Here is a 14,682-nt window from a genome sequence, read left to right as displayed (position 1 = left end):
AAGAGGGAGCTGAATGTGGCCCTTGCAGCTAAAGGGTATGGAAACAAAGTGGAAGTAGGATACAGATGGTGCATGATCAGCCATGATCATATTGAATGGCCTATTCCTGCACTACTTTCTATGGTTCTATGTTTTTACGTAATGCTGGAGTACCTTTTGCATCCCCTCAGGGGGTGTTGAGGGAGGGACAGTTCTCGAAGCAACATTTAATCAATTTCCCTCAGTGCTACACTGGAGTGGCAGTATGAATTATGTGTTCAAGTCTCTGAAATGGCACTTGAATCCGTGATCTTCTGACTCAGGGATAAGAGTGCTCACATTGAGTTATCGATACTGGGCAAGATTTTACAGCCCCACTCGTCCCAAAATCATAAAATCCAACCCGAGGCCAATGGACCTTCCCATGCTCCGCCCCTCACCCGCTCCGATTCCTGTGGTAGGCGGGCCAGTAAAATTCCAGCCATTGTATAAATGGAACAGAGAATGAAGCACTTGCACCATGACTATTATGTATTGGCACAAGTGAGTGGTGAGGGCTGTGCCACTTTCCTGGTTACCTCATTGTAAATCCCTCGTATATGTCCTCCATTAGAAATTCTGAGTTCCATCTGGTGGCATGCATTATTGCCACAGTGAGAGGCCAACATGCTTCAATTTTTGATGCATTCACGACTGATTGTCAGATGCAGCAGTCGAGATCCCATGTGTTTGGAATATGAAGCTTCTTGTACATTATCCGATCAGTGCCACTTCAGCAGTTCCTCCTCCTTGTTCTCTCTTCACAGCTTGTGACGGCATCGGAACTGGAAGCTTGCAGATGGCAAAAACTGTTGACTCGAGCAACATTGACAAGTTTATGAACTGCACCAAAATTAATGGAAACCTTATCTTTCTCATCACTGGCATTGAGGGGTATGTATTACAACACATGGCTTTGTTAACTCAGATATCTGGTACTGGCTTCATTTTGCAGGATGTTCAGCGCAACAGTTGCACAACGTGAGAAAAACCAAATGAGTTGCTGCAAGCGCTGCAGTTTTGAACGTTGTAAAATGTCAGATTGATATTGGGAGAGAAATTCACCTTCAGTGGGAATGTAAAACAGGCAAGGTTGAATTTGACCTCTGTCATACACTCCACCTCACATTCAATTCTGTTGGAATTTCAGGAATTGGTGTGGTAGTATGCATTTTGTTCTACAGTCCAAGGTGAATTCTTGCCTCATTGTAGCTAACCAATGCCTCTCACTATCAGAATGGTTTGTTTCCTTTATTCCAATGAGTAATATGGCCTGAAAGGGTCATCTATGTCAGGCATACAATCATCATTAACAATGCGACTTGGATAGTACTCACCGATATGCCAGGACTGCTAATGGATATACGTTTCAGTACGGCTCCATCCAGTGCCTGATCAAAACAACATTCTGGACAAGTGCCAAGAGGAATCTGCATTGACTCCCAGTGAGGGTGGTGGCTGGGGGGGATTCCAAATGGACAAGTCAAATCTGAGCTGTGCTTGGAACTGGTGACAGGGATGTTGGTGACAGGGACTTTGGTGACAGGGGACATTGATGAAAGAGAGCATTGGTGACAGATCTTCTGCCCATCTTCTTGTCGATAAAATGACATGACCAACAGGAGAAAAAGAAAGAAGACAGACTGCAAGAAAAGTTTGGTGTCTTACCCAGAAAATGCATTCCATGGAAGTAGAGAGTGATAATAATCATATGATTTTCATTAGTGGTCACCAGTCATGTTGTAGCATTAATAGAAGTGAATGAGCATTGCCATTGCCTTCATTATGGGCAACTTGCCTGTCTCTGATTGGTGAAATGTTGCCAGCACACAGTATGATTGGATCACCTCTCACTCCACTATAAACATGCCTCATGTTGGTTGGTGTCTGAGTAGCTCTGACTGACTGGTGTCATCTTTACCCATTTAGTTTCACACATGTATATTCCTCTAAAATTACTGCAATGTTTAGTGCCAGAATAGTTTTGCAAATTAAAATAACTCAAATGGTTTGAAGTGTACAACGTGTGACACTATCCCAGGTGCAGGAGGCAGTCTGGGACAGACAGGAACAAGCAAGGGTGCAGTGCAATGAGACCAAATTTACCTGAATGTTGTGCAAGGGAGCCCCAGCCTCCCAGCAGCACTTGACTTCTCGTGTGGTAGCCAGTGGGTCTGTTGTTGGAGCAAAAGTGGGAAGACTGATCACTTCATAAGAGGAAAATCCATGCAAATCAGAAAGGGAGTACATTCAGCTGAGAGCACACTTCATCTGGACTGACTAACACTGTTACTGAGAACCAGCTATGAAGACTGGATCAACTCCCAATCCTGTAAAATGCACTGGTTGCATGACAAGTTTGCCAATGGCATAAAGATTGGCAATATTAGAAACATATGGCTTGGGAGCAGGAGTAGAACATTCAGCCCTTCGAGCCTGTTCTGCCATTCAATAAGATTATGGCTGTATTGATTGTTTCTCAATTCCGCTTTGCTGTTTAGCCTCCCTGTAACCCTTGGCTCTCTTGTCTATCAAAATCTGCCTAATGCTGCCTTGAATAAATTCAATGAGCCAGCCTCTGGGGAAGAGAATTCCACATACTCTTGAAGAAAAACAAATGATCCTCATCTCCATCTTAAAAGGTGGACCTCTTATTCTTAAATTGTCTCTTCTGGTTCTAGTCTCTCCCACAAGAAGAAACATTTTCCCAGAATCCACCCTATCAAATCTGCTCAGAATTTTATATGTTGCAATAAGATCACCTCCCCTCCTTCTGAACTCCAATGGGTATAAGTCCAACCTGTTCATCCTTTCTTCATTAAATAAGTGCCTCATTCCAGAAATGAGACGAGTGACACTTGCTGAATTGTTATTAATGCAATTTTATCTTTTCTTCAAATAAGGAGACAAAAACTGTACACCATACTCTGGATGTGGTCTCACCCAGACTTTGTACAGGAAAATGTCTCAATTCTTATTTTCCATTCCCCTAGTAATAAATGCTATCCTAACCACTTGCTGTACCTGCATACCAATCTTTTGTGCATCAGAACACACAGTTCCCTCTGTACCATTGAGCATACAAACATCCATACAAACTCAGAGCAGGAGTAGACCAATCGGCCCCTCAAGCCTACTTTGCCATTCAATAGACCATGGCTGATCTGACTGTAAGCTCAACTCCACATTCCTGCTTATCCCTGATAACCTTTCTACCTCTCGCTTATCAAGAATCTGTCTACCTCTGGCTTGAAAATAAATAAAGACTCTGCTTCCACTGCCTTTTGAGGAAGAGAGCTGCAAAGACTCACAGCTATCTGAAAGAAAATAATTCTCTTCATCTGTGTCTTAAAAAGTGACCCCTAGTTCTAGATTCTCTCACAAGAGGAAACATCCTTTCCAAATCTGTCCAATCAAGACCCCTTAGTATGTTATGTGTTTCAATCAAGTCACCTCATACTGTTCTAAACTCAGCAGATGCAAGCTTAACCTGTCTGACCTTTCCTCATAGGACAATTTGCCCATTCCAGGTATTAATCTGGTAATCCTTCTCTGAACAGAGTCCAACATATTTGCATTCTTCCTTAAACAAGGAGATCAATACTGTACACAATACTGCAGATGTGGTCCTGTATGACTGAAGCATAACCTCCCTACTTTTGTATTCAAGTTCTTCTTGCAGTAAAAAATAAAATATTATTAGCTTTTCTAATTACTTCTTATGCTTGCATACTAACCTTTTGCAATTCATGTACTATGGCACCCAAATCCTTCTGCACCTCAGCGTTCTTGCGATCTCTCACAGTTTATATAACATGCTTATTTTTTATTCTTTCTGCCAAAATTTACAATTCCACATTTTCCAACATTATACTTCATTTGCCAGATCTTTGCCCACTCACTTAACCTATCCAAATCCCTTTATAGCTTCCTTATGTCCACTTCACAACTTACTTTTCTATCTTCTTTGTGTCATCAGCAAATTTAGCAACCATGGGTGGGATTCTGCAACCGCACACGCCCCAATACCTGAAACTCCTGCCCAAGCTCAATGGATCTTTGAATAGTTCGCTGCATTTTCTGTCTTGCCTGCTATGATTCTCACAGCGGGCGAGATGGGAGAATTTTGGCCCATGTCTTTGGTCCATTCATCCAAGTCATTCACAGACTGTGGCACACCACATTACATCTTGCCAACCACAAAATGACTCATTTATGCCAACTCTCCATTTCCTGATGGCTAGCCAATCTTTTATCCATGCCAATATGTTGCTCCCTATACCATGAGATTTTACTTTCCACGATAACCTTTGGTGTAACACCTTATCAGATGCTTTCTGGAAATCAAATTCTGCAATCTCTCACCATTTAAACCAATATATTGCTTTTCTGTTCTTCCTGCCAAAACAACAAGTTCACATTTTCCCACATTCTACTCCAGCCGCCAATTTTTTTGCCCATTACTTAACCTGTCTACATTCCTTTTGCAGACTTTCTACCTTCTCTTGACAACTTACTTTTCTGCCTATCTTGGTGTCATTGGCAAATTTAGCTACCTTGCAATTAGTCCCTTCATCTAAATACTTTACATAAATCATAAATATTTGAGACCCCAGCGTTGATCCCTGTGGCACTCCACTTGTCACAATTTGCCAAATCAAAGAAGACCTACTCTCTACTTCCTGTTAGCTATAGCAATATTTTCATCATGCCAATGTGTTACCCCCTATGTAATCTTAACTTGTGTTGTTACCTTATCAAATGCCTTCCGGAAATTCCAGTACATCTACAGGTCCCCCTTTATTCACCTTGCTTATTGCCTCAAAAAATCTTATGAATTAGTTAAAAATGATTTCCATTTCAAAAACTTAAGTTGACTCTGCCTGACAAAATTATGATCTTCTAAGTATCTGGCTATGATTCTGGTAATTTGCTTTTGACGGATATAAGATTAACTGGCCTGTAATTTACTGCTGTCTGGCTTCCTCCTTCCTTGAACCAAGCTGTTCTGTTTGCTAGTTTCCAATCAGTATCTTCCAGAATCTAAGGAAGTTTGGAAAATTATAATCAATGCATCAGTAATCTCTGCAGCCACTTCTTTTAAGATCCAAGGATGCAGGCCATCCAATTCTGGGGACATGTTAGCCTTCAGGTCTAATAGTTTTCCCAGGACTTCTTCACAAGAGATGATAATTATTTTAAATTCCTCCCTCTCTTCACCTCTTGATCTTCATGTGTCTGTGGGAAGTTTTTAAATCTTTTACAGTGCAGTCAGACAGAAACAAGCTGTTCAACAATTTCCTTGTTTTCATCATCAATTCCCCAAACACACTCTCTAGAAAACCAACACTCGCTTTATTTCCTCTTACATAAATACTTGTCGAAACTCTTACTATCTGATTCTATATTACTAGCAAGCTTTCTCTCATATGCTTCCTTTTCCCTCTTTATTATTTTTAAAATCTTTCTTTGCTGGTTCTTAAAATTGGAAGAATTGTTGCATTTACCATTCATCTTTACAAATTTGTGCAGTGTTTCTTTCAGTTTCGTACAAACGTTTTTTATTCAGCCATGGATGATGCACCCATCAGAAAGAGCCTTTCTTTCTCACTGGGGTAAATTTTTGCTGAGAGTTATTAAATATCTCCTTAGAAGTCTGCCTTTGGATCTCTGCTCTCCCGCCCTTTAACCTAATTTCCTAACTCACTTTTGCTAGGTCTGCTTTCATAACCTTATTAAACCTTTATTAATATTTAAAACTACAAGTCTTGGGCTCACACATTGCCTCTTTAAACTGAACATGAAATTATATCATGTTATGATCGCTTTCACCTAGAGGCTCCTTTACTATGAGGTTATTCATCAATCATGTCTAGAATAGGTCCAGAATAACTTGCTCTCTGCCTCTAAAACATACTGCTCTAAGAAATTGTTTTTTAAAATTGCTGTAAAGGAATGACTTTATACACTCCTGATCCATGCTATCTTTGTCAATCTGATTCACCCAATCTATGTGTAGATTAAAGTCAGCAATGATCACTCTCTCACATGCCCCATTTATTTATTCCTGTGTATCTTACCTTACTATGTAACACTTAACTTATGTTACGTGATTTATAACTTATACAAGTGACCTCTTATCTACACTATTTCTTATCTCTGTCCAAACTGATTCTACATATTGCTCTTTCCATTTAAGGTCATCTCTCACTTCTGTACTAATGATATCCCTAATTAATGAAACTACTCACCAAATTGTCCTCACTTCCTACTTTTTCAAAATATCAAATACCCTTCAATTTTCAGGTTCTAGCCTTGGTTACCCTGTAACCAGTTCTGTGATGGCTATCAGCTCATAGATATTTATTTCTATCTGTGCTAGCAATTCATCAAATTTGTTGTGAATGCAGCACACATTCAGACACAAAGCCCTTAACTTTGCCATTTTTGCATTCTCTGCTGGGACATTCTTACATTAGTATTCTCTGTCCCTTTCTGCAACACTCTGGCTCTCATTATCCAAATCTCTACTTTGCTTTATTATCTCATTGTTTTATCTTGATTTGCAGCATCTTCTCTTGCATGATCCCTTCCTGTCACCATTTTGTTTAAAGCTGTCTCTACTGCCTCAGTTATCTGATTCACCAGAACACTGGTCCCAGGAGGGTTCAGATGGAGACCATCCCACAAGATACAGCTCTCATTTTTCCCTGTACTGGAGCCAGTGCCCCATGAATCAGAACTACTCTGTGAGCCATTCATTCATCTCTGTAATTTACCCTACACCCATTTGCTCATGGCTCAGGTAATAATCCAGATATTATTACCTTTTAGGTTCTGCTTTTTAATTTGGCCCCTAATTGCTCATAATCTCAAAGCAGAGGCTTTGCTGAGTCTTCTGTGTAATTGGTGTCAATGAGGACCACGGCAACTGACTGACTGTTTGTGGTGTCCACATATTAAAAAACAATTGATTAAACTCATTCACTGCATTTAAATTCCTCAAGTAATTAATCATTTATGAAAACAATCTTACATTTTCATAGCCCCACATCAAAGACTTTATAACCACTTGGAACTGTCAATAAAACTGTGAACTTGTAGGGCCCCCACTGTAATAATCATAGTTGTGGAATTCGTCATGTAGCACTAATCCTTAGGATTATGTCAACAAAGAGAAGTAGTGGAATTGCAAGCAGCCACAGGAGGATGTTTTCTTTAAAAACTTAAAGAGCTTTGGGATTTAAATGGCGTGACGGCTTAATAGTTCCAATGGATTTATCCACATTTTATGCACATTCATGTCTAACTTCAACGATCCCAAAGGGCACCTAGATCTATCCAAAATCACCTCTTACCTCTCAAAAATGGTATTCTACTTCTCAAAATAATTCCAGCAGTTTTAGAACTTCTGCTCAAATGTCCAAAACCCACTTATCATGTTTTGCACACTATACTCATGAAATTTGCATCTGTTTGAAGGCAGCTGCACTTTTACATAAGTAGCTGCCTCCATGAATCACGGATGTGGGATCCCATAGGGGATTTTCACAGCAACTTTTTTGCACAGTTAATGTAAGCCTACTTGTGACACTAATAAATACATTTTTAAATTTCATGTTTCGCCTCCTGGTAGAAATAGTGTGTACCAGATTTGGGGGTGGGACCTCTGGAATTGGGACTCCAGAGCCATCTTGGCTAAGCCAGAGATCCTTTTCTGTCATTGTTAATTTCTGGCCCCATGATGATATGTTGCTTGTAATATTCTGCATGAGCCTTTCTGAGAGTTGTCAAGATTATCGAAGAAGATTGCTGTGGTTGGAACAACAGAGTTTACTGATTGTAGCCTAACAGGACATGAAAAGAAAAGAAATAGAAGCAGGGTTCGTCTGTTCAGCCCCTTGTTACTGTTCTGATATTTAATCAGTTTCAATTCCACATTCCTGTACAGGATGTCCTTTATTCCTTGATTCTGAGAGATTAAAAAAATCTACTTCAGCCTTCAATATATTCTTTGGTGGAGAAACCAGAGTAGAGAATTCCAAGGATTCACAACACTTTGAGTCAAAAAATTTCTCCTGATCTCAGTCCTAAATATTTGACCCCTTATCCTGGGACTGGGCTCCTCTGTTCTAGATTCCTCAGCCAGGGTAAAGCACCTCAGAATCTTGAATGTTTCAATGAGATCACCTCTCATTCTTCTAAATGCCAGATAGTATCGGCTCAATTTACTTAGTCTTCCATCATAGGACATTTCTTTTCTCTCAGGAACTCAGCGAGTGCATCTTTGCCAAATTAACACCAATGCAAGGATATCCTTCCTTAGATAGCTTGGGGAGAAAGATACCATCTGTGGGACTGGGTAAGTAGGAAGGAGAGTTCAGCATTTGAAGTTCCCCTACTTCTTGGCTTGTCAGACTAGCTGGGGGAAAGTAAACCCTCGCTCTGGGTCTGATATTCAAATTTGCTTATGAAAGTGAGCAGGTTTATTGGCCGTGGTTTTACCGGTTTGCCCTGCTCATCAATTTCTCAGCTCTCATTATTTTACTGACACTGGATATCCGGTGCGGTCAGCTTTGCCTATTTCAGGGGCAAGAAGCTGAATAATTTGAGGGTCTTAATGACATTACTGTTACGAGAGAGGCGGTGCTTGACAGACTGGAGGGGCTGATTGTGGACAAGTCGCCAGGACCGGATGGAATGCATCCGAGGGTTCTGAAAGAAATGGCGGAGGTGATAGTGGATGCCTTGGTGGTTATTTTCCAGACGTCGCTGGATTCCGGGGAAGTGCCGGAAGATTGGAAAGCGGCTAATGTTACGCCGTTGTTTAAGAAGGGTGCCAGGCAAAAGGCAGGGAATTATAGGCCGGTTAGTTTAACGTCTGTTGTAGGTAAAATGTTAGAATCTGTCATCAAGGAGGAAATAGCGAGGCATCTTGAGAGGAATTGCTTGATAGAGCAGACGCAGCACGGTTTCGTTAAAGGGAAGTCGTGTCTGACAAATTTACTGGAGTTCTATGAGGATGTGTCTAGGGCGGTGGATAGAGGAGATCCGGTGGATGTGGTCTTTCTTGATTTTCAGAAGGCGTTTGACAAGGTACCTCACAAGAGGTTATTGCAGAAGGTCAGGGGACATGGAGTTGGGGGTAGGGTGTTAGCATGGATAGAGGATTGGTTGTCAAATAGGAGGCAGAGAGTGGGAGTCAATGGGTGCTATTCGGATTGGTGGATGGTGACGAGTGGAGTGCCCCAGGGGTCGGTGCTGGGGCCTCAGCTATTTACCATTTATATAGATGATCTGGAGGAGGGAACCGAGTGTAGGGTGTCGAAATTTGCTGATGACACCAAGATTGGTGGAACGGCAAATTGTGCGGAGGGTGTGGAGAGTCTACAGAAGGATCTAGATAGGCTGGGCGAATGGGCCAGGAACTGGCAAATGGAATTTAATGTTGGCAAGTGCGAGGTGGTCCACTTTGGTAGGAATAATGGTAGGAAGGACTATTACTTACATGGTGAAAAACTGCAGCAGGCGGCGGTGCAGAGGGACCTTGGGGTCCTTGTGCATGAGTCGCAAAAACCCAGCTTGCAGGTGCAGCAGGTGGTCAGGAAGGCGAATGGGATGCTGGCCTTCATAGCGAGGGGGATTGAATATAAAAGTAGGGAGGTCTTGCTGCGGCTGTATAGGGCATTGGTGAGGCCGCAGCTGGAGTACTGTGTGCAGTTTTGGGCGCCGTACCTACGCAAGGATATTTTGGCCTTGGAGGGAGTGCAGAGGAGGTTTACTTGGCTGATGCCGGAGTTGAGGGGGTTGAGCTATGAGGAGAGGCTGAATAAACTTGGCTTGTACTCGTTAGAGTTTAGAAGAATGAGGGGAGATCTCATTGAGACGTATAAGGTGATGAATGGGATGGATAGGATAGAGGTGGAGAGACTCTTCCCGCTCAGAAAGGACAGTAGGACTAGGGGGCACAGCCTCAAGATAAAGGGGGGGTGGTTTAGAATGGAGTTGAGGAGGAACTTCTTCACTCAAAGGGTGGTGAATCTCTGGAATTCTCTGCCCGCTGAAGTGGTGGAGGCTGCCTCGCTAAATATTTTTAAGACGTGGGTTGATGGGTTTTTGATAAGAGAGGGGATTAAGGGTTATGGGGAGAGGGCGGGAAAGTGGAACTGAGCCACGACAGATCAGCAATGATCTTATTGAATGGCGGGGCAGGCTCGAAGGGCTAAATGGCCTACTCCTGCTCCTGTTTCTTGTGTTTCTTATGTTCTTATGTAATTTATTTTCAGTATAGTTAAATGGGGGTGGGGTCTATGGGAGTGGAGCCTGAAAGTGGTGGGGCCTATGGGGCTGAAGGGGGCCCAATCAGGGAGGGAAGGCCTACTGCCCTTGTGCAGGCAATTGGGGGAGGGGGTTTGGAGGGGAGGCTCGCTGGTGCTCTGCAGGTGATTGGTGGGGCAGGGGGGGGCTGATATTTCTGGGTGTGTGGGGCTTGCGATTGGCTGTGGGCCCCCACGATAGCTGGGGAGATGTCAGGCGGGTTCTTTGAGGCTAGCTACAGTAGCAGAGGCCTGGCAGATCCCTTCTCTTTCCGTCAGGCCTCTGCTTTTGCAGTTGTGCATATGCAGCCACAAAGGTTTGCGTATGTGCACTGGCTCCCTCTAGCTTGCTTGAGCAGGCTGTCTGGTGAGTGAAGCCTTGCCCACTGCCTCGAGTGGCTGAATACAGTCTAGTCCATTTTTCACGCACTAAGTGCATAAGATTGGGAGTAAAGGCAAAAAACGGATCTGAAGCTCTCCCATTTTCACACTAGCTGAACACTTGGAATCTTTCCCATAAAATTGCCCCCGCTGTTTTTTGAAATCTGCCCATGTAAGTGCCACCCACTGAGCTGCCCAACAAAAGCTGAGAATTTTGGATCAGGGTGATTTTTGTGCCCCAGACATCCAGGGTGAGATGAGCGAACTCAGCGCCAGATGGTTGAGGACGATCAGCACCTCGCAAGCTAGTTCAGCTTTGATTGCTGCATTGGCACATTTCAACTCCCTTCCCACCAACCACCCACCCACCCAACCCACAAAACAGTTACATCACAAAAATTGTTTCTGCCCAAAATACAGGCCTTCCTTGCATTTTTGATTTGTTTTTTTTTGGCAGATAAGTGAAGGAGAAATGTCACGTTGACAGGTGGGGGGTAATTAGATTGAGGTGCCTTTTGAACAGTTGATGGCACAAGTTTCAAATTAAGTCTGACAAGGTTCAGTGTCCAGCCACCGGGAAGATGATGTGATGGTGAAATTCTCTTCTTTCGTTGCTGATATTTGATTTTTTTAATACATATATATGATATACATGGTTGCCAACCCACTGAAGGATTATATTCTTTCAATTTGCAAAAATTGTAATTTTATTATTTGGCCACATTTGATCGATACTTTACTGAGTATGACAATTACTGAATCCTGATGTTTGTCTGGCAGCTTGATGCTAGAATCATAACACACAGCTCATTAGTTTGAATCCCTCTGTGGATATTTGTGACGTTAATAAATGTGGTAATTTGTGAGTGAGCGCCACAAAATAAAATGCTGCTTGCTGTAAAATCCTGAACTGCTTCACTCATGTTTCACAAGGGAGAAACCCCACTCCCAACTCCGACTGCTTCATCTAGCCTACAAGTGACTGCAGTCTTAATGCCCTTTGAGGTGGCATTCCACGCACTCTTGACTCTGTCTGGAAACATTAACTTTTTAAAAACCTTCAAGTCCTGGCTGTGCGAAATGGCCAATTTAATATGATCACGCCTCATGATTTTGAATGAAAACAATAAACAGTTGAAGCGTAAAGTTAAATTAATAGATAAATTCATGGTGGATTTGAAAAGGGCAGGTTACACCAGGCAAAAGAAAAAATCACAACTTGGTAAAAATATTATCTGAAGCCTCTGCTTAAATTAAGTAAAGCTGGCCTTGTAGCGGCATAGACCCATTCTTGTTCTTGTTCCTGGATCACCTGTGCAAGAATCAGAAGGTGTCCCAGCTTGGTGAACCCGACCTTTAAAAATGTCCGGCCACAGGTTGGATTTTTGTTTGAGGGAGCCATGGAGGCATTGGGAGGCAGGCTGAAATATGAACTCAAGAATGAAGGAGGCTGTGATTAAATAAATAAATAAGAAAATTAAAATCCGCCCTAACCACCCCCATCCTTTCACACACTCCCTGTGCTCTATCCATGCTAGCCAATGTTAACTCATACCCCTTCACCCACTCCTCATGGCCCCTCAGATCCACCATGTCAATGCATCCCCCCCACCCATGCCCATATTGCCAACATTTTGCCAACTCATACTTACCCATTCCCACCACCCTGTACCCTTACTCTCACTATGCCAACCCATATAGAATCCTCAGGCATGTATTTGACATCTTTGACACTTACTTTACAGCTTTGACAGATGGACAGTTTTTTAACAGTAAAAAGTTCACTTTTAACAATTTTAAGGAGGATTTCAGGACACTCTTCAAAGAGGTACTCATGCTATCCAAATCAATCCACCAAGTTCAGACCTCCTGTTACCTGTTTCAAGCTGTACACTCCTAGCCTTCCAAAATCCCACATCAGTGGAGGCAGCTTGTGGTTAAATGACCAGCTGCCACTGTGAATTGCATATGTGTGAACCCCGGGGCGAATCCATGCCCACCTCCAAGAAGCTGGGAAATGCTGAGTTCAAGGGTGGGACTTAGAAATTGCGGCCATTTCTGCGATTTTCGCCATGACAGAAACCTGAGCCATAGTATGTAATGTAATATTGCTACATAACCTCCCTCTGACTCCCTGAGATTTTGGCACTCGTGCAACTCTGAACTTTGAAGTATCCCTTAATTCCTTTGCACCTTCCATGCCGTCTGGGCCTAAAGCCTGGAATTCCCTATTTAAACCTCTCCTACTCTTCACTTCTCCTCCCTTTAAGCCTCCTTAAAATCTACTGTTTGACCAAACCTTTGCTTACCTGCCCTAAGATCTCCTATGGTTAGTGTCAATCTTTGATTATGTTTTAGTGACATGCTTTGAGTCATTTTACTCTATTAAAAGGTGCTATATAGATACAAGTTGCAGTGGCAAGTCGGTCCTTATTCTTACATCATACTTGAAATAAGTCATCCTAGACAATGCAATAGACCTTAACTATTGCTTTTACCCCACAGTCTTCTGATTCAGAGAGTGCTAGCAACTGAACCAAGACTAACACCCTCAAAGGGTACATTTTGTGAACTTGTGCTTTGGGTATTGTTATGCATATACCAGGAATTCAGGACTGGAGGGCAAATTCAGTTTCTGTGCCAAAATTCCAGATATGAAATGTTGCTGTGAGGAACTCAGTACTCAGACTACCTTCTGGAAATTCAGGTATGACACAGGAACAGAATGACATGGTTTGTTTCATTCAATACGAGGGAAGCCAACATAAAGTGTACCCATAACTTAAGATACTGGCCCTTTTCCCATTGCATCTGCCATGTAAGTGCATGTTTTCACTTGTCGTTGGCTTATACTACAGAATATTTTTGAGACATTAACATTCTTGGTCATATTTTATTAGCTTTCTAAGTGACATTAATGATGCTTGTTGCATCATTTGACGTTGCATCAAACAAATAATTAACCAAAGTGTGAGAGACATGAGAGGAATATTTGGTGCCAAGTTATTTGCCTCCTTTGCCTTTGGAATTTGTCTTGAAATTCCTGATGATGCACAGCTTTGAGATTGCCACCATAACCAATCACTTCACTGTCTCACAATGCAGGCAGTATATTCCCAGCTCTGGCTTCCTGCTAAGCTGTGGAGGTGCCCTAGCCATGCAGCAGTCCAAAAGGTAACCCACAGGTCTTGTTCTGTCGTAACTAACGCTGAGTAAAAAAATTTTAAAGGGCAGCACACCAGAAAAAAAACTGCTGCACGGAACAACTATATTGCAAAGACAATATTAGTTTACTATGCACAAAAATAACCGCCAAAGCACTGAGGCTACATGTGAATGGGTTACATTTGTGTTTGTAATTGTTTCAGAGAACACTGCCCTATCATTGTAATCTCTTTTAGACCTATATAGAATCATAGAATCCCTATCGTGCAGAAGAGGGTATTCAGCCTATCAAGTCTTCACTGACTCTCTGACAGAATATCTTACCCATGCCCTTTCCCTTGCATTATTCCCTTTAAACCCACACATTTTACCATGGCTAATCCATCTAACTTACACATCTTGGGACCCTACGGGACAATTTAACACAGCCAATCCACCTAACCTGCACAGCTTTGGACTGTGGGAGGAAACTGGAGCACCCGGAGGAAACGCATGCAGAAAACATGCAAGCTCTACATAGTCACCCAAGGCTGCAATTGAACCTGGGTCCCTGGGGCTGTGAGGAAACAGTGTTAAACACTGAATCACCATGCTGCCTCCATCCCCCTTGAATCTCTGCAATCCTCCAATTTTGGCTTTTTACATGTGTTTGGTTTTGATCATTCCAACATTTTTCTTCAGTCATCTATTTCTTAAGTTATGAAATTCTCTCTTTGTACCTTATCAGCTCACCTCTCTCCTCTTTGTAGCTGCCTAACTCTTTGACCAAGCATTTGGTCACCTGTCCTAATATCTTTTTATA

The 14,682-nt window shown here is 42.3% G+C and overlaps 1 protein-coding gene across 2 annotated transcripts in view; it reads left to right on the top strand.

Moving 5' to 3' along the window:
• The window catches only part of LOC145349910 (receptor tyrosine-protein kinase erbB-4-like), a 1,005,257-nt gene that overhangs the window by 676,515 nt on the left and 314,060 nt on the right, over positions 1-14,682 (top strand). For both annotated transcript variants that reach the window (XM_080198569.1, XM_080198568.1), the window contains exon 9: positions 786-912. In XM_080198569.1, the coding sequence (XP_080054695.1) occupies positions 786-912 (127 nt within the window). The remainder of the gene's footprint in view (positions 1-785; positions 913-14,682) is intronic.

The sequence above is a fragment of the Carcharhinus amblyrhynchos genome, chromosome 11, assembly GCF_965287045.1.
Source record: "Carcharhinus amblyrhynchos chromosome 11, sCarAmb.v2.hapA, whole genome shotgun sequence".
Lineage (NCBI taxonomy): Eukaryota > Metazoa > Chordata > Chondrichthyes > Carcharhiniformes > Carcharhinidae > Carcharhinus > Carcharhinus amblyrhynchos.
Note: the sequence above shows the minus strand (reverse complement) of the source record. Positions and strands in the feature narration are given on the sequence as shown.